General features: G+C 41.0%; 3 protein-coding genes across 3 annotated transcripts in view; 2 read left to right on the top strand and 1 right to left on the bottom strand.

Moving 5' to 3' along the window:
• Positions 1–25,583, bottom strand: part of LOC124223029 (uncharacterized) — a 291,603-nt gene that overhangs the window by 14,386 nt on the left and 251,634 nt on the right. The window contains exon 10 of the mRNA XM_046634639.2: positions 3,863–3,984. Coding sequence (XP_046490595.1) covers positions 3,863–3,972 — 110 coding nt within the window. The 5' untranslated portion in view covers positions 3,973–3,984. The remainder of the gene's footprint in view (positions 1–3,862; positions 3,985–25,583) is intronic.
• Positions 16,536–19,770, top strand: LOC124223025 (pancreatic triacylglycerol lipase-like). The gene is made up of 4 exons (XM_046634616.2): positions 16,536–16,688; positions 17,119–17,424; positions 17,738–17,980; positions 18,993–19,770. The coding sequence occupies exons 1-4, from the start codon at positions 16,649–16,651 to the stop codon at positions 19,400–19,402; spliced, it is 999 nt and encodes a 332-aa protein (XP_046490572.1). The 5' UTR covers positions 16,536–16,648; the 3' UTR covers positions 19,403–19,770.
• LOC124223026 (pancreatic lipase-related protein 3-like) lies at positions 21,159–24,182 on the top strand. The gene is made up of 4 exons (XM_046634617.2): positions 21,159–21,299; positions 21,761–22,066; positions 22,630–22,875; positions 23,545–24,182. The coding sequence occupies exons 1-4, from the start codon at positions 21,260–21,262 to the stop codon at positions 23,946–23,948; spliced, it is 996 nt and encodes a 331-aa protein (XP_046490573.1). The 5' UTR covers positions 21,159–21,259; the 3' UTR covers positions 23,949–24,182.

Below are 25,583 nucleotides of genomic sequence, written 5' to 3' on the forward strand. Positions count from 1 at the left end.
TGACCGCCGATTCGAAAACTCGGTAAATTTTTCCGGTATTTTGTGTGCCCTTGAAAACGCGATACGTACAAAATTTGAATAAATAAATTTGCACGAATTTTACTCTGCAGACGCTTGATCAAATTTTTGAGCAGCTCGTTCGAGATTCGTTCCAGATTCGTAAAAAGCGGAGTACCTAAGTTAAATTGGCACGAACTCAACACCGGTTTATGTAAGTTTTTAAGAATCTTGAGTGGAATTGACTAATTAAAACAAAATAACGAAAAAGGATTATCCGATTATGCGAGAGATTGATTCAAATTTAACACCAAAGTGACTCGAAATTTTTTACAGCTTATTTTTTGCCTTAAAAAATAATCTGCTATTTGGTGCGAAAACGGGAGAAGATGGTTTTGAAAAAAATTTAATATAACATCGAGAGGTTGGGCGATGAAAACGAGATTACAATTTAATTAGATAGAAAAAAAAAACAAAAAAATGATGATGTTGTAAAATGGAGAATCCAAGTTGATAATTGAAGTTCGGGATATTCGCGATGTTGAGAGGTGAGTCAAACATAGTTTTCGGTTGCGGTTGATCATTTCATTCGGTGCAATAGCGTCGAGGCTGAATTCTGCAACGACGCGGAGTTATCATCAACCCTCTTCAACATCCCGGTGGACTAAAGCAGCGAGAGCGGTTAAAACAAATGAGCGGCGAGTGTCGGCCTTAAATTAGCACGAGCTACCAGGGGGTGGTTTTCATTTCCACCCTTAAATTAGGACTAAGCCTCGAGTCGCTATATACGCGCACGAATAATGCCTAACTTTCACGGTTTGATCGTTCCTGACGAATTATCGTTACGAAATTGGCTGTTTGGTTGTTCGGTTCGTCGTTTTTAAGTAAACTGTAAAGATTCTCACGAGTTTAATTACAATACGTGAGAAATTTTCGATTTTTCTTTATTTTCATTCTATTTCTTCGAAGATAAACTGCAGTTTATCAAACAATTTCAAAAAAATCGCCTTCTTTTGTATGCTATAATCGTTTTATTTCTTGTTCTTCTCCTTCTTCTTCTTCCTCGTTCTATTGCCTGTTTTTAATCATATTCTACAGTACACTTTACCATAACTGAAATTATCACGAAAAATAGAAAAATCCAGTTTCGAATGTTAAAATTTAATACTTCCTTTGACTGAAATTTGACGTTATCATCAATACTCGAGAAACAAAATTTTAAAACGCGGAAATGGCGATTCCTTAAAAATCATTTAATCTGTGCTGAAGAAGATGAACGTTTTTTTTTAAATTTTTTTTCTTCAAGATCGGACGATCAATTGTCAGGAGCAGAATTTATTCAACTGTTATTCAAACACTGAAAAAGCAAGCGTTACTCAAAGTTGGCTGATTCTATCCCAAGAAAATCAATTTCTCACGATTCCAAGTCGATCAATCGAGGAAAAAATTTTCCAAACAAACAAATATCGCCAATTACGCGCAAGCGAATGTAAATGAACGTCAATGTGTACTTCTCGAGATTTCCACGATAAAAAAAAAAGGCAACTCCGACGCACGTACGATTATCGACATAACGATCCAAAATAAACTTGGCCCGATGAAATCTTTCGTCAAATTTTAACGTGGGACGTTATATCGACTCTCCGTACTAGAAATGGTTCGGTGTATAATGATCGCGGTGTTGGCGGAAGTCGTCGTCGCGCGGGGCAGTCAGTCGGCCATGTTGCCCGAATAGCCACCCCGTTTCAACCCCGGTCTCCGCCACTAGCCTCGCTCTTAACACCCCCCGCCTAGTCATCTAGTTCTCCCTGACCGCCTGGCAGGCAGCTCCGCTATGTAAATGCGAACCTAACCTCCCCCTCAACCCCTTCCTCTTTGAACCCGCCGGGCCACAACCCCCGAAACTACCCCCTGCAACGAACAGCCCCTAAATCTAAGTCCACCCGGAACGTACAGTCCGGCATGAAAGTATTCTAAGACGACGGTGAATAATATTTTCGTTAACGCAAGTCTGCGAGCAAAAAATTGCACAGGTTCTTTTTTTATAATTTTTCTTATGGATTTTCACTCGCCGAAAGAGAGAAGAATACTTGAAAGGTTCCGTCGCGTCAGGTCTTTTCTTGAGACTCGTGTTTGCAGTTTCGTTTAGAGTAAAACTACCGTTTAATTGGAAATGTGGTATCCTATTTTTGGATTCTAAAAATCCTACGCAAAATCGATTTCTTACTTTTATTTAATACGTGTATCGGAGCGAGACTCGAGAATGAATGTAAACAGGGAAACAGAAAATGGAAAGCGTTGAAAGAGGCGAAGAAAATATTGCATAGGCGAAAAGAATGAACACGAAATCTTAGGCTACATTTCATAAAGAAATTGTTTGTTTAATTTTATAAGAAATATTGTTTGATTCATTGTAATAGAATGGTGGCTTTTGTAATTATTGTTATGCTTTTTTTCATGCAAGCACCTTGGATTTTTCTGAAACACTGTACGTGATGGAGGGAAATGGAAGTCAACTTTGGATTTAGCATACTTGAAAACTTATTATTTAACAAAACCGTCTCATACAACTGAAAGAACAAATTTTTTTGCAGACCTGTGTAATGTAATTTAATGGCACGTTCTTTTCGAAAAATTCTGCACTTATTTTTTTGGTTCTACTCTTTCATTTATTTCGCTCGTCCCGCTTCGAAGTGATTTTCATGCGGTTTAGGAAAAAAGAACGATGCAATAATGCATCTTTTTTCCTATCGGTTACAGTTTAGTTTTAAAATTATTGTCATGAAACTAAGCAAAAACTATACAAATAAAGAAGTAATGCATTAACTTATACCGACCATTTCCAAATACTGGGGGTCAGGTGACGGTATTTATATCGATCCTCTCAGTGTATTTTTGTATTAAAATCTGAGCACTGCAATAAGTTAATTTTGAGCTAATGTTAAAATGTACCAAAAAAAAAAAAAAATTACAATACCATAATTCTAACACCAGAAGAAGAATATTAAGAATTCGTGACCTGACGAATGTATGAAATGCGATTTTGTTTTTTCCAAAAGTTTCATCTTTCTACTTATTCCGAAATTCGACATCCATTTCTAGATACTTTCGCCTATACACCTATAATGTAATTTTCAATAATTTCCTCTTTTGTGCTCTGCGATCATTTTTCTACATCCTCTAGACGAACGCAAAAATCCAAGGAACAATAAAGCGGTATAAATAATATCTATCGGAAATACGATATAAAAGAGAGCAAGGTACGAATCAAAGTGTATAATAATTGAACGCCAACTTATAGGCGATTGATTCGGAGTTACATTATACAATACGTATCTTTGCGTTAAGATTCTATACAAAGATTGACGTATTGACGTATTTGTGTCACAAACGATTATCGAGTCTGATTCAAACCAGCATAATAAAACCCGATTGTTTTAATTGTAATCATTATTTTATATATATAATATACGCGCAAGAATCGCCCAAAGATTTAATCGAGTATTTATACCCCCCGCGTTCGATTTATCTATATTAAACCCGATATCGAGCCTTTGTTGTTTCACAATTATCATCCTCACTGTCGTTAAAATTATTATGACTATCGTTGTTGTTGTTATTATTATTATTATCGTGTTACCCGCAGACCGCGTCAATCGACGATCTGTTTTCACCTTTTAATGTCATAACACCGAGTGGGAACTGTTCTCTCAAGATTTTTATTCATCTTTTTTTCCACGCTCAGTGCAGTATAACACGTTATCTAATCGAAATATATCGCGCTTAATGACATTATGATAATGATAATAATAATGATAATCAACGGTCGCGATAAAGCAACGAAACATGGATACACTATACTCACATTATATGAGAGTTTCGATGCATCCGCCTAAGCGCCAAGTATAAGCAAGAGGTGTACATAAACAATGGAATACGCCATAGATCATAGGCCATGTGATCCGATTCGTCCATCGTTTCTGAAATCTGAAAATAAGCGTAACGCGAATGAAAATCTCGTACGATATAACAAATTAAACAGATTTAAGAATCGTACGAATCCGTCGCGTGTGGTAATATCCTATGGCGTATGCAGAATTAAGGGGCGAAGAAAAAGGGGGGCAAATAACACGAGCTATTGATCGTGGAATGGAAGCAGCGTGTATGCGAGGCAACGTCGCGGATCGTTCTCGTTCCTTCCTTATAGCGAATTTCCTTGCTGCATGATCGTCGAGGCGAGGGCTGGATCGAGGCAGAGCGGGCGGTAAGCCGAGGGGGTGGTGGGTGGTGGTCGGTAGGGGGTGGCTTTCAGGGTGTACGGAAGGGTTGGAAGAGGCGGACAAGAAGAACGGGGGAAATTGGCCGCCGGAGTTTCCTCCTAAGCACGCTAAATAATGGCGGCTAGAAATCCACCCCCTGTACGTATCTCCAAGGGGGTTGAGAAAGGGGGGGGGGGGGAGGTATGGTCGGTGTGGTTCCGAGCACAATTCGCTCTCTCTCCTCTCCGCCTCTCCACACATCCTTAATCGTCTCTCCAGTTTCCCGTACGTGTTTGTTATACGATATATGTATATAAATGTGTGTGTGTGTGTGTGTGTGTGTGTGTATACCTTATGTACCAGCAAAGGGTGTGCTGTAGGAGAAGAAGGAGGAAGGAGAAGCCGAGGCATAGAAGCGAGAGAAGGAGGGAGATAGTTTACGCTCGAGTATTAATTTGGCCACGTATGTACGTACGTGTATTCCGACACACGTGAGTCGCTTTTCTCTCTTGTTCCCATTTCACCCCCTCCTTCTCTTCTTCGCCCTCGACGTAGGGCGAGGTAAGAAAAATGCCTGGGCGGCGGCAGCGAGGGTGGCGTTAGAATTTAATCTCACGTCCCGCATTCTCATCCCTCTGTTTTCTCCACCACGCGATGTACGTGTGTGTGTGTGTGTGTGTGCGTGTGTGTGGGGGGGAGGGGGTAGGGGGTGTTTGAGTTTGCGTTTTGACGGTAAGCCGGACCGAATACCTTTGTAAGGGTGTGTTTTGCATGGGTGTTGGAAGCCCGGGAAATGGTGGGCGGGTGCCGCAAGCTGGGACCGACCGACGCAAGGGGTAGCTAAGAAAAATTTCCCCCTATCATGACGACCTCGCCGTATACGGGCACGTGGGGATGGAAGGAGCCGAAGACCCGGAGAGAGAGAGAGGGATTAACACCGAGGTTCCTATCTTTCTCTACGGGTTTCACCCTCTCGCTTACTATTCTGGGTGTCCATATCCTGCGCCATAAATTCGAACTGTTCTGCACAGGACGAAAATCAAAATCGAGGTGTTGGGGTGGCTGACAGATGGAAGAATGCTTTTATACTTTCCCTTATTCTCTTGTATTTCATCAGTTGGTGTTTTTCACGAAAGCTAAGCGATGTTTGGAGAACCAAATTTTCTTGTAGTTTCTTCAGGTTGAAAAAAAAAATAAAAAATTAAAAATAAATCTAATATACTGTTTCTCGACATTTTTCTCGAAAACGAATGAACAGTATCGTTTATTTCACTGAGGGAATTTCCTCCTGAGATTATATATTGAAAATTATTACGCTTAATGTTATACCTATCATCGATTTCATAAACACTGAAATTATGTAATTTCAGGTGAAAATCGAGCTGCTATGACTTTTCTCGCATTTTCTAATCTGCAAATAATAGGTCAATACAAGATAAGCGGAATATACCAACGACGGGATTACTTTTAATATCCATTTCGAAACAATTGAACATATTATCGATACACTTGTAGAAACGTGAGCGCCAATTGAATCCGCGGGATGTAGCCTGATCGTTGCAATCGTCCCGTATCAATGTATGACGAATCACTTCCCGTGATTAAATTGTAATTACCATCGACAGTGATAAGGCAACGATCGGATAGCGATAGTCTCGATCTTTTCGAGCTGTGAAGGACATACAGTGAGAGATTTGATCGAACAAATGTACACGGAGCTATTTTCGTTTTTCATCCCGTTGAAGATCGGGCTACCCGGCTTTCTGCAAATATTGCGGGGAAAAAATTCCGTCCTTGATTCTTCGGTGCGCAACAGGCAGGAAGCGAGTAACGGTGCCAAGTCGATTTCGCGTTAGCGGTAGCGCGATAAAAACGTACCGTACAGCGTAGGAAAAGTATCGGGAAAAAGTGAAAAGGCGTTGAGAGAATCGGGAATGGATGAAAATGCAGGATGGTCGACTATCGGTGGTCGCGGACCAGGGTCTTAGGGGTGGGGCAGTCCTTACTAAGCCGGCGCTAAGGGTGGCGGCGGAGGGACGAAGGGAGAGAGAAGAGAATAGAAGCGAGAGGGAGCGGCGGAGAGAGTTAGGAGTTAGGTGGGTAGGCAGGCAGGCAGTCAGTATGTACGGTGGTAGTCTTACAGATCAATAGAGCCAACCGCCACTCGCACCCCCTCATCACCCCCAGGAAAGCTACCTACCTACCTACCTACCTCGCCGAGCGCCTCAAGAACCAGTACCAATATGTCTGACAACAGCTACCGAGGGACCCTCGCGGAGAGGTTCGAAAAGAAGACCGTTATCTCGAACCCTGGTTCGATCACGTTGGATTGTAAAAGGACGCGGGAGTCGAGTCGATGGACGGACGAAGAAGAGGATACCGGGTTTGAGACTCGACGCTGACTTACATCCTTCTCTTTGTTCGAATCGTTGTTTCCGAACGCTTGGATTTCTACTAATCAGAAATGAAATAGCGATTTCACGAGTATGGAACGAGCAGGCAAAGGATTTCAACATGGTTCGTTGTCTTGAGCCACGAGTTTGATCTTTGAAGAAAAAAAAAAGACACTGTTTTTGTAACGATAAAACTTTTCTGTCGTGAGACAGTACGATGAAATAAAATATCATGCACGTTGTCCTGAATCTTGATTGCGGATCAAGGTAATTGATGAAAAATGGTTACGACTATCGGGGCTTGGGTGAAGCCAAGCCATGAATCCAAGGCTGAGGACCCATAGACAACCGTGAATACGCCATGTTTTTGGCTTAGCATAGGATTGTGGAGGAATGGAATGATTCGACTTGCGGAATGAAGAGACAATGGATCTAATTGCGAACTGCGCACGATTGAATTGCTAGTTCAGGATACGCAGTTTTGAACCATGAATTTGTACTGTGATAAAATCGTTGTCATTATTATACGACAAATATTTCTCTACGATGCTTCGATAAACCGAAGAAAAAACATTGTAAAGTTGTTCTCAGCTTTGATTTAAGGTCAAGATAAGTTGTCAAAAATGATCGATACTATCGTACCTTGAATAAATATATTTTTCTCTTTGTACCGCGTAGTGAAAAATTGAAATGATTCTGCGATTGTAACGACTAGTCCAAACAGATCTAAACAGCGATTGATCAGACTACCAGGATCATGAAATCGAATGGCAAGAGAATCGTTTCAATAGTGAAAATAATTATAATCTCTTCTTCCTCGTCAGTGTTATCCTGTATGCGGTACAGATACCCGAATAAAGTAACTAAATAAGGAAAAACGATCGAAACGAGAGAGAAGAGTGAGGGATTAAAGATTAGATAGCGGGAGCGTTAAATCGAGCGACGGGTGTTGCTGCGGGAAGGCTGAGTGAGAGGAGGATGAGTTAAAAAGCGGACGCCGAGTTACCCCGGGTCCCTGTTTCCCAACGTGCAGGGGAGTATACCGGGGAAAAGTCCGTAGCAGGGATAGCCAGAGGCTGCCTTCACCCTCGGGACTCGGGACCCCCGCCACCTCTGCGCCCCATTTACGTCGCAGGAAATTTTCTCGGTTCTTTCTTTCGACAGCCGGGATCGCGCCCCTCCACGAGGGTCGCGGTCTCTAAGCAGCGGAGGCCCCGCCGGCTTGAGGTTCTGGTAAGACCCCCACCAGGGCAGAGCGCGGCTGGTGTTCGGTGGTTCCTTATTGATCGTCCTCGGCACTTCTCCGCGTCTGTCCCTCTTCCCGCTTCCCTGCCTGCCCGCGTCCCTCCTTTATCCTCGCTTAGTTCACCGCCATCCCCCAGCGTCATCCTTTTCAACCCTCTCGGTCCTCCAACCGACCGCCTAAGACCACCCCTTCTAATAGTAACCACCCACACCAGCTAACCAAGGCATCCACTCTACCCTCACACCGAGACCTGGCGTGAATATCCGTGCACACTACTAACCAACCCCTACCTGCGACCCCCTCGTTAACCGCCCTCCGTCGTTTCGCTTCGTTTTCGTATGGATCGCCCAGGCTGCTGCCCAATCCTAGCTCACCGTTCCTAGCCGCCTACGCAACCGAGGTGCACGACACCCGGAGTATCGAAAATGGAAAACAGTCATTGTTGTTGTCCCCTGAAAATTCGTGGGAACAAAAAGCACGCTTCTATGGCAGGTGATTCGCTTGTCCCGAAGAGAAACTGATCGTGACCGATGACCAAAACAGTTTTATAGCAATACGGATCAAGGCTCTGCAGGCCTTCCGAACTCGGTTAGGATCCATCGATCATCGGCCATGATCGTGATAGTTGAGCGTGATATGACATACGGTATTAGGGACAAGAACACTATCTCACAGTCTTCAGAACGGAGCGACACGGTTTTCGTGAGATTCTAACTTGGTCAATGGGTTTGCCAGCTTATTAACGATTGTCACAGAACTGCTTATCACCGCTTTGCCCAATACTTGTCCAACGTAGATTGATTACGAACGTCACTTACCTCTGAACAAACAAGAGCACAACAATAAAAAGAGAACTCCGTTCAAGGTGTTTCCACTTCCGAAGCCCCGATAATTCCTACCTAAGTATACGAAAAGTAGTCATTTGCAATTGCGCCGAAATAAGTGGTGTGAATTACGACAGGAATGTTGCGGATTGTCGGAATACAAACTGCACGTGTTGGCACACGCGGTTCGTTATATGCTGAGCAGAGAGAGAGAGAGAGAGAGACAGAGAGAGAAAGAGAGAGTGAGTGAGAGAGAACGAGTGATCGAGCGGGTTGAAAAAGCGAGAAAGAGGTGGTCTCTTACCACTCCACGTGGTCGTTGGGATAGTACGTTTTTTGTCACGGCGCACGCGAACTGACGGCCGGGGGGTTTGCCAAGAACGAAAAGAGGGACAAACAGTAGCTCCTCGTTTCATTCATATTTTCAACCGGCACATGGCATAGCGTAGTAGCCTGCTCCGCGTTTAAGCTTCCGGGGTGTAGGTATGTCACCCCGCCTTTTACCTCCCACCTCCTTCCGCAGGCTCTAGATTTTCCCAGTTTTTCCCCTATGATCCCGTCCGCGTTCACTGCTCTTTTTTTTTGCTTTTGTCTTTTTTTTTTTTTTTCAAACACCCACGCAGGTAGGTACACAAAACTGCACTCACTTTCCTCCCACTTCTGATCACCTCCAGAGCTCGTCTTTTGCTGTTGTGCATTTGTATATATATATATATATATCGTATATACATCATCGCCGAATCGATTTTCAATCGTGAAACCGGATTACCGGATTCTTTTTCCTCACCCTCGGTAAACCTCCGACCTTTCGCGTCGGCTCGGGGATTCCGATTCATTCATTATTCATATATGCGCCAAACCTTTCCGACGAATAGAATCTTCAGGTATTCATTTCTTCACACTGCCGTGTTCGTCAGGTTCACTGATTAAACTTAATTTTTAAAATCTGTTGTGAAAAACAGGACAAGTCGATTATTGCAAGAGTCGGAAGGTTTCGTTTTACACGCGAAATCCGACGTCGCATATCCTTCCGGTAAACCAGCGAGTTCATGGATGGAATCGATGCATCGATGGAATCACTCACAGGTTCCTGCCTATCTTTGAGAATCGACCGTGAAGTATTTTGAGCGATTTTTTCGATTTCAAGTCCCCTTGAAGCTTCATAATTCATGAAAATCACGTAATCCATAGATATAAAAAAATCTGGACTCCTTCCTTCCGAAGTCCGTATCTCAGAAACTACTAATTTTTGGTACTTGTGTCCATGAGAACTTTTCATCGGTACGACATGTACTATGACATACTGAATATCCAGCCAATTTCCTTTTGGATTGAGCAATAAGAAAACTCTCCTGTCACAGTGTGGCAGGGTGGTAATCACGTGAGACCGTTTAGGCACCACGTGAGCATCATTGCGTCAGTTTAGTGCTTGAACAGAACGGAGCTCCACGGGTGTGGCGTGAATGCAACAGCTGATCACCGTGTCCAGATCCCGTATCGAACGGTATCGGCCGTCCGTTATCGATACCGTGGACACTGTATTACCGTGTCGTGCCACAAGTGGAGTGCCGAATAGTCTGCTGCTCGTTGGTCTTTAATTAGCGACGATCACTGCCAGTGATGACACGCTGCAGGCCTTGAAATGTACGTCTTGATGCTCCTTCGGTTCCAGTTTTCGGGAGTATTCACGAGGCCGGATCATCTGGGAAGGTGACACGAATGGCTAGTGATATGAATAACCGAGTCGACGAGGTCAACCAACTTGGGCGCGACCCGAGGAAGGGCAAACAGTTTTTACAGAGACCATTAGCGTTGACCACTGAGTGTCCCAACCTTCTCATCCTCTTTCTCCTCCTCGTCTCTTTACCCGATACCTCCCTTTTTCATCTTCGTTCCTCTTCCTTTTCGCGGGCTCGCTCGCGTTTGTTGTTTCTCCATGCATGTGCAGGGTTTGTGGATAAGGCGGATCGTGTGTCCTCAAACAACGAGCCCCCTTTTTCTTCGTATCGCAACCCTTTATATTCCCGACTCTGAGGTCTCTCTCTCTCCCTTTCTCTCTCTCTCTCTCTCTCGATTCCACCACGACGCCTTTCTAATTATGTTTACACTCCTGAGTGCTACTGTCATTTTTTACTCTCCCTCTTTCTCTACTTCGGCTCTTCATCAGCCTCGCTTCTTCGTTTTTCTAATTAGTCTCGATCTATCCATCTGTTTAGACTCGACTGACGCCGTCTATTAATTATCTCCCCTGTTTCTCTCCCTCCTTCTCACTTCTCCCCCTCTCTGTTTGACCATCCATCCTCTCCGTGTCTCCCAAGTCCCGTCGAGCTTGCAATCAACTCAAACCGCGTATCGTCAGTCATACTACCCACTAATTATTCAATCGACGGACAAAAAAATCTTGTCTCTCGCTTTCTCTTTTATCGATGTCAATCTTTCCTTCTGCGCTTTCGCGAAAAACAAGACAACAAAATCGAACGACATTAGAGGCTTATGAGAAGAAAAACAGAGCTTGTATAATCGTTTATCTCTTTATTCATTTTCTTATGCGGAATTTCCTGCCGTTGAGTTCTTCCGTTGCCTCGGCATCCGGATTATTATAGTTTCCCACATTGCTGCTCCACCCGCATCACGCGGATGCGGAAGAGAGATAGAAGAGTGAACGGCCGGGATGAGGGAGGGGGGCGTAGATGCGGCGCAGGGCAAAACAGGATACGATTGTAAGCCACACCCTCACAAAATACCACAAAGCTCTATTGCGACTAATGTAAAGACAGAGGTGAAGTACAATGGCGAAAGCTCAGAGCTGCACGGAAGTTGAAGAATAAGAATGATTTCTACCCCGCGAAATAAAAACAAAGTTTAATAACTGTGAACAATAATTTCAATCACCCGTTACAAACCGATGGCCACGTGATATTTTATACATTTTTATCAAATTCTGTATACTGCAAGCATGTGTCGTTTATATCGAACAGAATTGTCAATACTTTTCATTGCCAGATCGTCAATGAAGAAATCGGTTATAGAATGAATCGGATTTGGAATCCCGTTGGTTTTCGTCAGAAAAAAATAAATAAATAAATAAGTAGAAATTTTTTAAATATACAAAACACGGCGAACGAAATATTTTGTTGATAATATAGTTGAGTATAGAAATTATCGTTACGCCCAGATACTTCTCACATTTATATAACCCCAGATGAAATTTCTTTGAATTGAAAAAACAAATCTTGATTTGACCACTTTTGGTAAAATAAAAAAAAATAAAAAATCCGATTAGACCGGCTCTACTTTTTGGAATGAAAATTGGTAGCCTGCTGTATGTTCGGAGTTTGGATTCGAGTTGGAGTTGGTGGTTTCTGTCTATACCTGTGTAATAGAGTTTCGAACCGAGAGGAGGAGGGGTTGGGGGTTGGGGGGTGGGGGGGGGATGCACAGCGAACAAACACCCACACCCTGGAAACACACGTAAGCGCGTGAATTTTGGGAGAGAGACAAAGCAGAGAGAGAGAGAGAGCGAATATACGAGCGGTAGAGAATCTAGAGAGAGGGTGGAAGGCCGGGAAGCGCTAAGGGACGGCTTTAATTAAGGCAAGTGGAGGAAAGAAAAATCCTGAGGGAATTTATAGAGGTTTGTCCGGCGGTGGTTCGGGTCGTAGGACGACATGGAGGATTCGAGGGGTTTTCAGGGGCTCAAACTCCCCCCGTCCACCTCCTTTTCTCATCCCTTCCTAACGCTCTCTATTTCGTCCCCCCTCTCTCTCTCTCTCTCTCTCTCTCTCTCTCTCTTAACGCCAAAAGCCAAAACTCGTGAAGGCAGGTGGGTCTCGACCAGCAATTCGGACCTTCCAAACGACTCGGTGCTGCGGCACATTACCGGGGCTGAATGTCCTCCAGAATAGAGAGAATATGCCAACGTCGAGGTGTATCCACTGCATGGGTTTCTCACCACCACCCACCCCTCCCTCCCGCCACCGCCGCCGCCGCCGCCCGCTCCTTTCCGCAACCCGTTTATGTACCGCATTATTATCCATCCTACGCGTAGGAAAATATCCTCGTGTAAGATAAAGAGAATGAAAAGTGGGTGAGCAAAATTTGAGAATACTTTGGGTAGTAGCGGAAAATTGATGAGAAATTATCGAGCGAATGGAGAAAAACGAAAAATATTCTTCGACTGCAACGCCAAGAATAATAAATTCCAACAAGACATTTTCGCGCGTCAAGTTTATTTTTGCTATTGTTTTCAATTTGGATAGAAATGCAGGTACTCCAGTTATCGTAAAGAGGAACGGGAAGCAAAATACTAATCATTTCATGTGATCACGTGTTGTGATAAATTTTTGATTTTTTTTCGATTCTACGATCATTCAACAGTTTCTTCCGCCCTCTCCCAAAATTACAGTTCTTCGTAAAAAGAGGAAAACTTAAAAATAACTTGACTTCTGTTTTGAACCATCCGATTCAAATGTCAAGTTCTATTTTTCACTCCCATCATTAAGTTTCTCGTATTATATTCCATGTATACGTGTAAAAAAAAAAAAAAAATTGACATGTGAAACTCTATCGAAATTGGGCATATTGACGAGAAAGTATTTTTATAAACCACAAAGAGAGTGAAATTAAAACGAGACAAAGTCTTTAGAAGATCATCATGATGTAGAAGGAGAACTTATTAAGTGTCTAGAAAATTGACCGAAGAATACAATAAAAATGATTTAAAAAAAGTTTTAAACACCGTGGTGGTAAAAATTCACCCTTTCTCCACCCCTCCGCATACTTTGAGTCCCGCTTAGCTCCCTCCGCCCCATGTCTATATCGGGAGAGCCTGTACGGCAATCTCTATAACTGATGGTCCTTCTGAGTGTCAGGGACACGAACGCGGGACGATTCTCGTCCGGCATCCCAAACCGCGTTGGTACGTAACTGGACATCGTATGCCTACACATTTGTGCGTAATAACAGCGTGCGTATGATAACGCAAATTATGCAAGTTTTGCTCTGAAATAAAAATTGTGTTTATATATGTATTCGATTTGAGGATGTTTCAATTTTATTTAAAAAAAAAAAATAAATTGAAACAAAAGAAGAAGAAGGAGAACGAAGAGAAATAAAACAAGGATATCTAGAGAGAAACCAAAAAAGAAAAAGAAACTTCACGATTTTGAACATGTCTTAAAAAAAGAATTATTTGCTGTATAATTGTCAGTGAATCTGACAAGTAATAAAATCGTTGCGCTAGGAAAATTCTAAATAAAAATTTATCGAAAGGCAGACGAATGCCAAAGAAATTACATTCGAAAGTATGTTTGAAAAAAAAGAAGCCGATGAGAAAATCAAAATGAAATTTAGACCTAATATTTTTCAGATTTTTTTATTTTGTCACTTGCGTGAACGGGTGTAATTTCTGGAGGGGGGGGGGGGGGGGGGGGTTTACTGGTGTAACATAACTTCAGGACCACCAAGATAGGGTTGACAGCAGTTTGTTGTACTCCGGGTTGAGGGACGTTCGGTAGGTACATACATGTAGGTATATGATCATCCTGTGACGCCGCAGAGGATCGTCGTATAAACAGACGGCTTTTTCGCTTTTGATAAACTGCGAGATACGTAGCATCGGTGGTCATCGTCCAGGCAATACAGGGACAGGGCACAGGAAGCGTAGATCTCCTCCCCCTTCGCCCCTTCGACCCTTCCCACTTCCCCCGACGTCTCTCTTAATGGGACCCGGTTTACACGGAATCGCGAACGCACAGGTAGTTGGAAAATTCGCGATAAGTATTATCGCGATTCTTTCGCGGTGGGAAAGAGGAACAGGTGAAGATGGAAACCGGAATGTTTTGGCTTTTCATTTTCTTTCGTGTTTTTCTTTTTTTTCTACCTTCTCTCAGGCTGTAGGATCATAGAATTGATTTCGATGGCGTTTTTTTTTTTTTTTTTTTCATATACGATTTCTATATGCACGAAAGTAGGGAGAAAGAATGACGGAAATAGGAGAATTGTATGAATGAGAGAATAAATTTCGAAACGGTATTTCAAACGATCTAAAAGATCTCAGGGTTACAATTATCCTTTTTTACTTATTTTTCCTAGCTATAATATCGAGTTTTCAACGTATCTCCACACAAAGCAACCGTTTTTCTCACGGTACGGTGAGAGTCTGTGAATGCGTATGCGCGGAGTACGGAAAAGACTATTTTTTAACACCTCAAGATAAAAGTGGTATTTTCTGTACACCGCGCACGCCCGTTTGCGAACAAATCTGACATTACGCGATCCAAACCTCAACATCTTCTCCAAACATACGTACAATATAGAATAAAGTTGAAATTTCCTCAGATAAATAAGAAAGAGAAGAAAGAAAAATCGTAACATTCGTAACAAAACCGCTGATTCTTATTTCTCAAACTTATGAAAAAAGTAGGTACGATAGAAATACATGCACAGCGGAATGAAATAACAGTACACGAGATTAAGACGGAAAAATGATGATTTTTTTTCGTAAATCGAAGCAAGCGAAAAACGGAGAGACGTCTAAGAGTGAGGAAAAAAAAAATAATAATAATGTTAAAAAACCGATGACGGCGTTGTTACGGGGTGAATCGTTTTTCAAAATGTCTACCGGTTGAGCGAAGGTGTGTGGGGGGGAGGGGGGGGGGGGGGGGGGGGGCTGTTAGACGAGGGTAGCAGAGGCGACGGTATTGGTATACCTATGGGGTATACGTAGGTACGCACGTTGAAATAGTGGTGATCGTGGCGGTGGCGAAAGTAGTATTAGTAGTAGTGGTAGTAGTATCAGCAAAGCCGAAGCGGGCTATGGGGGGGTGGCAAGATGGCGGCTGACGGGCAAATCGATGGAGGTTGGTGTTCCCTCGGCTGCCGGCACCCCCGGCCTCTTCGCCCCCTTAACACCCCGGCAAAACGCCCCGAACCACCCCCTCGACATTTTCGAGGCTCTCTCTTTCTCTCCCTATTTACCTCTTTCCCCATCTCTTTCCCTATCCGCAGCAACTATCCCGACTCTCACGCAGGCGCTTCGATCCGATGACGATGACGATGACGGAGGAATTTTTCCACCTGCAGTGAAACACGTAAAACCGAGGAAATCCCCGCATGGAAGGATATTCAAACGATTTTTCAACACTCGATATCGCTTTTCCAAATATATTACCTACTTACAATTATACCGTTCTTGTTTTAAATGACGATAATCCCCCCCCCGTCAGGTAAGAAAGAATGCTTTCAAAGCTCATTTTCACTTTGCCTCGACATATTATCAGATATCAGATATATACATATATAATAGAAAAAGGACAAAAAGTGCCAAAAAGAAAAAATCACGAAATCATTCAAAGGCATCTGGAGTCACGCCTTTCATTAGTACTGTTCCTTTTATCTCTAATTTAATCTCATCGGAGAACAAGAAATAATTAAACAAAAAACGAAACGATGAAAAAAATTTCACCAAAAATTTCACAGAGTACAAGTATAATGGATTCATATTGGCGATATTTATAATCACGCGGATAATTGTTCGGTTTGACAACGATATAAATTATAAATCGATCACAATTGATACATGGCAAAATAGGGAGGAAGATACTTCAAACCTCACTTGGAATGGGTACTTATCTGACGGTACAGAAAATTAGTCTTATGTGCTTATCGAAATCGTAGATTTCATTTGCTGCAGTTATTGTGTAATTAATATCTAATCAAATTCACTAAACTCGTACTTTGACGTATCTACTGCAAAAAAATTAATTGGCAAAAATTCGCGATTCACGTGATCCGTATAAAATCGACCCAACCGACGGGATCGACACTTTCATTCGGCCAACGCGGCGTGGCGAAGAGTTTTGATTCTGTTTCTCCGTTAAATGGAAAAGGAATTTTTGTCACTCTTGCTTTGAAAAACGGATCGGCGCAATGAAGACGAGCGACGCGTTTCTGCTCCTGGCTATTTTCGGTAATCGTATAATGGAAATGATCGTTAAAAATTGTGAAATAAAATACGTAGTGATCGGTAAAAAATAATTTAAACCAGAATCTGAGTCTTGTTTCTAGTTATCAAAAAAATTAAACCCTCGCAATTCGAGGAAATCAATAACTGAAATCCTGTCAATCAATTCCGGGACGTCAATGATTGCGTTTTACTTGACGAACTTGAAATGATTTCACACGTAACTGTTACAAAAATTTCACTGTAGGATTTATCGAAGATGCGAAGAGGCTTTTGTAAGGTTTTAAACGATCTAATTAGACTTTGAAAAATCTCGATAAATTCTTAACGGAACTTTGGTCATTACTCGGTAGTTTTCGCCAATTTCTTCCAATCTTTGGAACGATATTTTCGTCTGAAATCTTATCGGTTCGTGATTATTTTGCTATCAATTCAGCGTTCAACACGATCCGATACACCGAGCAAAGCAGCTGGAATTACGTTGTATACCCAAACGGCACTGTGGAAATAATCGACTTGAGCCAATCGCCGGAGGATTCGGCTAGCACCCTGAGCGAGCTGAAGGAAGAGGTTACATTCAACCTCTACACGAATTCGAACCCGGAGACAGAGGAGGAGTTGTACCTTCTCGACACCTCGACCCTTTCCAAAAGCAATTTCAACGCCAGCAATCCGACACGCTTCGTGGTCCACGGGTGGCAAAATTCAAAGGCAGACCAAGTCTGCACGTCGATCCGTGATGGTGAGTACGCAGAGAGAGAGAGAGAGAGAGAGAGAGAGAGAGAGAGAGAGAGAGAGAGAGAGAGAGAGAGCCAAAACAAAGAAAAAGAAAAAGAAAAAAATATTGAGAGGAACAGAAAGTTGAAATAATCTTAGAGGTCGGTATTTTTTTATTTATTTTTTTTTCAAGAATTCAATATCATTTCTATTCAATTTTGTAATATTTGCAAATTATCGACGCTTTACGAATAATCGTCGTAATGTAGATACGATTGAATATTGACGAAGCTTTGAAGAAAATTTGACAAGAAGGATAAATTAACTATGATCGTTAGCATACCTCGCTGTTGGCGATTACAACGTTATCGTTGTGGATTGGAGCGCTCACGCGCTTTCGGACTACGTTACCGCCCGCACAAAGATCGTGACGATTGGGGAATACATAGGGCTGATGATCGACTTCTTGGAGGCGATGGGATCCAGCGTGGAAGACATGATAATCGCTGGACATTCTCTCGGAGCTCACATATCCGGCGTGGCGGGAAGATCGGCGAGCAACACCGTAGGCGCAGTTGTTGGTAATTATTGTTAATATTGACGATACGAACCATACGAAAATTTGTGAAGAGATAAGAGAAAGAGAGAAAAAGAGAGAAAAGAAACGAGACGAAGAAACGATTACGAGAACGATTATTGAAAGTCGAACACAATTCGTTGAATGATAAAGATTGAACGAATTTAAAAATACTTGTGCTGATTTCGATCAGGTCAGTTTTTCGATGGCTACTGTTAGACGGTGACGGAATACTATTTTTAATATGATATTAAATATTCATGTCTAATTTTTCACAAATATCAATATCAACTTGACGATATCGATCTGAAAGGTGAAGGTGATTTGACTTTTGTAATTCGTGCAAACGGACGGGCGAACATTTTTTTTTTAACGCTATTTTAATCACTTTGAATGTCAAAAAAAAAAGATGCAGCAAAAAAAAAGGGGGGGGGGGGGGAGGGGGAATTGCACGTTTCAAACAATTCGAAAGTCGTCATTGATTTTAAAGATTCGGAAGTTTTGGAATTACTTCAACCACGATTCGCCACGATATAAGAAAATAACATAAAATACCAATTTGTAAGTTATGGCAATCGTGTTTTGCCAAAATCGTGTCAATCAAGGATGAAATCAATTCACCTCAGCGTCAAGATTCTAGATTAAACAAACGATTCGAAACGATTTTCCCTACAGTTTTAAATATAATTTCGATTGAGAAAAAAGAAGGAAACGAAAAAAAAAAAACAATTGACGACATTCGATTGTAACAGATGTGGTGTAAAATAAACATGAATACTTACAATAATTTGTTTTTAATGGGTTAGCCGATTTCGAAAATCAGCGTTAAAAGAACGTTCGACTCGCGAAACGCTGTGATAAAAAAAAAAAAAAACTCTGGCGCGGATATCTGTGGAATATTTTTTTACGTCAATCTAACAAATAGCTCCTTTCGTTAATTTTACCAACGCTATATTTTTACAGTAAAAATCCGTGCAGTTGACTCCCTGAAAGAAAAAATATCTCCCAATTTTCAGGCATGGATCCTGCCGGTCCGCTTTTTTACATGGTGGACACGTTCGCACGTTTGAAACCAACGGACGCCGAATTCGTCGAGGTGATTCACACGAGCGCCGGGCGTCTTGGTTACAACGGAGAACTTGGCGACGTGGATTATTGGCCGAACGGCGGTTGGTTTCAGCGAGGATGCGGCCTTGATATTTTCGCAATGTGCGCCCACTCGCGTTCTTACTTGTACTTCGCCGAGTCGATCATCCAGAGTAACAACACCTACACTTCCTACGCCTGCGAAAGCTACTCCGAATACGAGGCCGAAGCTTGCAACTCCGCAAGCTCTTCAATAATGGGCGGATCCACCCTGGACAAAACAGTAAACGGCACCTTTTACCTAACGACAAATTCTGCAGCCCCGTTTGCCAGAGGTTGACGATCATTTTGACTATTATTTAAGTTTCGATCGGATAGATATTCGTTGCCATGTTTGGTGAACTGATTTTTACACCACTCTTGACGACCAATTGACCGGTTTAAAGTCTGGGATGAAAGAATTACGTGATCGGGGATCGAGGAAGCGGAATTATATCGAGGGAATTTGATGTTATGTATTTTCGATTGGGGAAATTGTAAAATAATCTTCTTTTTCAGACGGTTTTATGAAAGTTCAACTTTGTTAGGTGAAATTATCAAGTTTCCAAACTGATATTCTCTATCTTGAGGTGACGTTCTTCCGACTAAAACCGAATCGATTGATCGAAATTTAAACACGTTGAATAAAATGGGAGAAAAAAATTTCAACCTGGATTTCTGATTCATCGATTCATCGAATATCCTTACGATTCCTTGTTCCTTGCCTATTCTTGTTTAACAAGAAAAAATGGGCTCAAATTCCGACATTAAAAATAAAAATACAATAAATTTGTAAGCAAACGTAAAACAACTGGCGCTTACGTGAATAAACATTTTTAGCTCTTACACTGTTCCTCGCAATTTTTGGCCAACGTATCCACCAAATTTCTCTCGCGCTCGATTTGATTTGAAAACAATACGTTTCGGTAATTTCAAACTCACCGCAGAGAAGTTGTCAAAGTGATTATCTAGTTGGCAATCTAATCAGCGAGTCAAGTAGTTGCAAACCGATTTACAACATCTTGGCGCGATTATCTGACAAGCGTTCTCAGCATTGGAAGTAAACTTCTGAAATTATCACATCTTCGAATGCTTGCATTTATGTGACCGATGTGATTTTCAAACGAGTTTTGTATGAGAATGTAAATTTTTAAACATTATCGTAAGTATACGCACTTTATCTATCCTCAATTTCGAAACTAGCCCCAATATTTTCACTGCGAAACGATCAACTCGACGAAGAATAGTGAATAGATTTAATTTTTGAAAGATTAGAAAAAACAACGAGAGAGAGAGAGAGAGAGAGAGAGAGAGAGGCAAGGTCCTTTTTTGTTAAAAATTTTAAGATTCAATTAAATTTTTTTTAAACGTCTTCTTTTGATTGATTCCACTTATTCATCTCGCCCGGATAAATCGCATGGAAATACATAACTCCTGTTCACAGATTTATAGAAATTTTTTAAGAACGGTGATATTAAATGATGACGATACTCGCCATCCTGCTACAGTCGTATAACAAATATCGAACCCCTACAGCTATTTTCGGTTAGTTTGAATTTATCACGAGTTACCGTGATCTTCGCACAGCGGACGAATTCGCCGATATTCGATGTTGTTTGGTTAAAAATAGAAAGCAAAAATATTCAAACCTGAGTAACATCATTCGCAAAACCTGTGAAAACAGTCGAAAGGTTCCCAAATGAGAATATGACGCAATTGAAACAACTGTGTAATCCAAGAGAAAAAAATAAAAATAAAAAATAAAAAATTGAACAACGTTGAGTAGATTCAATAAAAACGATCTTAAAATGAAGTAAAAAATATTTAACCAGAAATCTCTGAGCTGTACGAAACAGCTTGAAGGGAATTAAAAACGAATTGAGTTTGTTTTTAATCAGTCATATTATATACCAGAAATATTTTTCCACGTGCGCAAGGTTTTATCACTTGCCGGTTCATCCATTCTACGAAAATCTATATTCGTCGACATGTTTGCTCAAACGCACTTGTGTCCACAGCCGATTCGCCGATTTGCGTCAATAAATTCGATTACCCGACGAAATCGTTGTCAGTCGATTCAGAATCTGCCGAGACCTTGATTCTAAAAAAGATTTCAACATCGTGAAAGAGGAAAATCTTCTGCTAACTAGGATAAAAAATGAAGGCTGGCAATGCCGTCCTTCTCCTGGCTGCTTTTGGTGAGTAACAGATAAGTCGAGGAAAAAAAAAAGAAAATATGTTTAGTCTATACGCTGTTCGCAAAAATTCGAGATTCAACAAATAAAAAAGAAAACAGTAATGCCTAAACATCATGTTATCAAAATTGATAAACCTTATTCCCCAACAAAGATTATATTCAAAGAAATTCTACTCAAAACTCTTGAAATTCTTACATAATTTTACTTAGCAGGTTATCCTTTTTAATCTCTTTTTCAAATTCGTACCTGCTAAATATCTGTTTCGCCTAAAAAAAAAAATTTTTGTCAGTAAAAAAATACCCAGAGACTAAAAATATTCTAGATTTTCTTTCATATTTAATAAAACCTCAGTACTTACAACAAAAAGTTGATTTTTTTTTTAAAAAGCCTCATTAGTCCCCAATTGTTTTCCGCAATGTATCGAAAGAGTTTCAATTTCAATTTTTTCAACCGCACTCCAGTGTTCAACGTCATTCCTGACACGGAACAAGCCGATTGGACTTACGTTTACTACCCAAACGGAACCCAAGAGGATGTGGATCTAACAACAGAACCGGTAGACTTGAACCATACTGAGACTGAGCTGGACGCCGATGTCTTGTTCTATCTTTACACCTATGACAATCAGTCGACGCCGGTAGAATTACACGTGAACAACAGCGAGACTCTTTCATCGAGTAATTTCAACGCTAGCAATCCAACAATTGTTGTTATCCACGGATGGCAAAACACCTTCGAAAGCGACATGCCCACAACGGTTCGTGACGGTGAGATAAACCTTATCAAAATCAAAATCCAAAGAGAAAGAAAAAGAGGGAGAGAGACAGAGAGAGAGAGAGAGCTACGGAATCGAATGGAGAAACCAAATTTAGATTTAAGTTTAAAATAATCGCCGATGAATCTAAAAAATAAAATATACAACGTCCCAAGTTTTTTAATCAACGATTAACACGATTGATCTAATTTAAAAAAAAATAAAATCTCTTTTCCTGATCATCGTGAGTCTGAAATTTTTTTCTAAAACCGTGATACAATTTTTCGCCTTTTTTTTTTCATCATCGTAAAAAAGTACGACGATTAGTGAATGGTAAAAAAAAAATTAGTACAGAGTAACCTTTCAACTTTTAAAAGTTAAATTTGACTTCTCTTGGGAAAGAATATGTAACTTTAATCTGTTTCTCGACATCAGAGAAGACTCTTTTAATCTAATTCAACTTGATCAGCTCAGCTACGTTTTTGTTTTTTTCACAGGCTTACGTAAGTCTAACGATGTTTCGACGCTGCTTCCAAAAATTATGTCTAATTGAAAGATTTGACTGAAAACCTTCAGCCTACCTCGAGACCGGCGACTACAACGTCATCGTCGTAGACTGGAGCACCTATTCCAGCGGGAACTACATCTACGCCCGTAGAAACGTCGTCAGTGTTGGTATATACGTAGCAGAAATGATCGACTACCTCGAGGAAGCGGGATCCTTGGATACGAGTATGCTGACCGTCGTTGGACACAGTCTTGGCGCTCATATCGGTGGTGAAGCCTGCCGATCGGCATCTTCCAACGTCTCGAATTTCATGGGTAAACGACCACTATGCACAATTCGTTTCGAAAATTTTCCAAAAGACGTGATTTCGTCGATCTATTGGTAGCTAACAACTTTCAGGAGTAAAACAAGCGGCTTTAGGTTGCCAGTGAGACGGTCATCGAACTTCCCGTTTTCGCACTGCAGGTTCCAAGTTTACGGAACAAAAGATACTAACATGCGGTTCGAATTTTGAACTAAAAATTCAGCTTCGTGATTAACGATTTAAAAGCTCTGAGGTACCGTATTACGTGGAGTTACGACGATTTGACTTATTTTGAAATACTGTATTGGATCCATTATTAAAAATTTTGCAAGTCTGACCTTGGATTCGTTATCGATTACACTAAAAAATCTTTGCTTGTTAATTTCTACCGGAATTCGAATATTTAGAGATTTTTCTTACCGTCATGTTGTATTCGACATTTTAGATTTTGCAAATCCGATCTCAGATTCGCCACCAGCCACTCAACAAACCTTCGATTATGAATTTTCATCGAAAGCCAAATGTTATCAGGTTTTTGACAGCTTATTGAATTCGTCAAATTTAAATTTTGCAAAAAAACCTTACGACGCCAATATTCATTCGAGATCTAGTGCTGTCAATATTGCATTCACCGCAACGGACACAAAATCTAAATCAAATTTGTTTCCTTGATTTCCAGCTCTCGACCCGGCCGGTCCTCTGTTCTACTTTACGAACACCGAAGCAAGGATGACTTCGGAGGACGCCGAGTTCGTGGAGGTGATCCACACGAGCGCCGGACGTCTTGGTTACAACGGAAAGCTGGGTGACGCCGATTATTGGCCAAACGGTGGATTGAAGCAAAGAGGCTGCGGCGCTGACATTTTTGCCACTTGTGCTCACAGTCGGGCTTATTTGTACTTCGCCGAGTCGCTTCACGAGAATGAATTCGTTGCGAGAGAATGCAGCAGTTACTTAAAGTACAGACTCGGCCTATGCAGTTTGAAGAGCAAAAGCACCATGGGCGGAAGTGTGCTCGCCACATACTCGACCGGCAAGCACTTCCTCAGGACAAATAAGAAATCGCCGTTCTACAGAGGTTAATTGTCCCTCAGGAAAAATTTACTTCTCTGTTATTTATTTTTCAACTCTGACTATCCAACTGTTATTTTGTAAAAACGAATCTGTAGGTACGCAGCTTTCGGGATTAATCGGGCGGCTTACAAATTAATCAGGCTTTAAAATTGCCTGATCGAGGGTTGAAAAAGTTTAATTGTATTTTTCCCGCACTCCGAAAATTAACGAAATAATCTGTGTTTTTTTTTTTAATACACAAAATGGGAAGAATAATAAATTATTCTTAAACAATTTCGAACAGTCAAACTTGGTGAATTGTTATTCTTGGAATTTTGACACTGTTTTTCATTTTAAGATAGTTTTTTTTTCTCGAGATTCCGACCCACGAATGCTCTGCGTAATTTTTGGCAAAAACTTCGTTCAGGCTGATACCTGATCTGTGATCTGCTGATTTCGAAAATGCACGCGACCTCTTTTGAAGTAATAAATATTCAGTTAACTATTAAATGAGCGAATGAAGCAGCATCGATTAAAATAACCTTGGCCAAATTATTTGTTAAGCGTGCCGAACGGTTCTTATTTGGGCTTATCATGATTACCAATACTTGCGTTGGTCTGATTGTGTGATAATCTTTGAATGATTATGACTGATTGTGTGAATTTGTGTTCTGACGGTCATATCGTATTAACACCGTAATATGAATATGCCTTTTTTCTATTATTGATCATGAAACTCGCACTGAACTCTCATCGTCATCAAAAATCTCAATTAAACTCATCGTCGTGACCTTCAAATGGACAGAATAATTCGCCGACATCGGATGACGGCTTGTTTAGAAAAAAAAAAAAAAAAATTGGAAAAATTGTACAAACACGAGTGACGGTATTTGCGAGATCTGTGCAAACAGCTGAACACTTATAAACGAGATTTTAACGCAACTGGTACAATATTAAACAACAATTTGTTCGTGCGAGTGCACAGAAGCAATAAGCTTGGAAACATTCACAATCACGAAATAAAATGAGAAATATTTGAACAGTTGTATCGACGATTTAAAAACAGCTTTGCGAAAATGGATTGGAACCGGCGAGAAAACGTGTCGAACAAAAGTAATCAATGAGTCAAATTTTAGTGAAATAAGGGAAGAGAATTGATTTGAGAAAGTTCGAGAAAACCGAATTTTCCCAAGCATTTTCTTCTGGGTTTTTTCAATTTTAATTTCCGAGTTTGAATAAGCAACTGATTGAATTATGACCGGGACAAAGGTTCGAAAATTCGAGATTCGTATTTCGTATATCTCGGAATATTTTTGGACCAACGGATAGTCTTATCCTTAAACAGATCACGTTTAATCCGGTATTCGAAACAATTTCTTTGATAAGAGATTATTTTCAGATAAGATGCTGTCGAGGAATTTCGAGCATGCAAGTATTAGTGTGTTCGGTAATCGTTTCGATGGAATCTATTAGTATAGATAATAAAGTACACCGTTGAACTAAGCGTGTAACATTTATTTTACGCAATGATGGAAAGTAAGTTTCGTAAACAAAGTTGATCAACAATTGCAGGGTCAAAGAAGGTACGTAATATGAAATTTTTGTTGTTACTTTCTTCTTGCAAGTTTCTTCTTTCGTTCTATTATCGTAAATTAGCCAAATAAT

Source organism: Neodiprion pinetum, chromosome 7 (genome assembly GCF_021155775.2).
Source record: "Neodiprion pinetum isolate iyNeoPine1 chromosome 7, iyNeoPine1.2, whole genome shotgun sequence".
Taxonomy (NCBI): domain Eukaryota; kingdom Metazoa; phylum Arthropoda; class Insecta; order Hymenoptera; family Diprionidae; genus Neodiprion; species Neodiprion pinetum.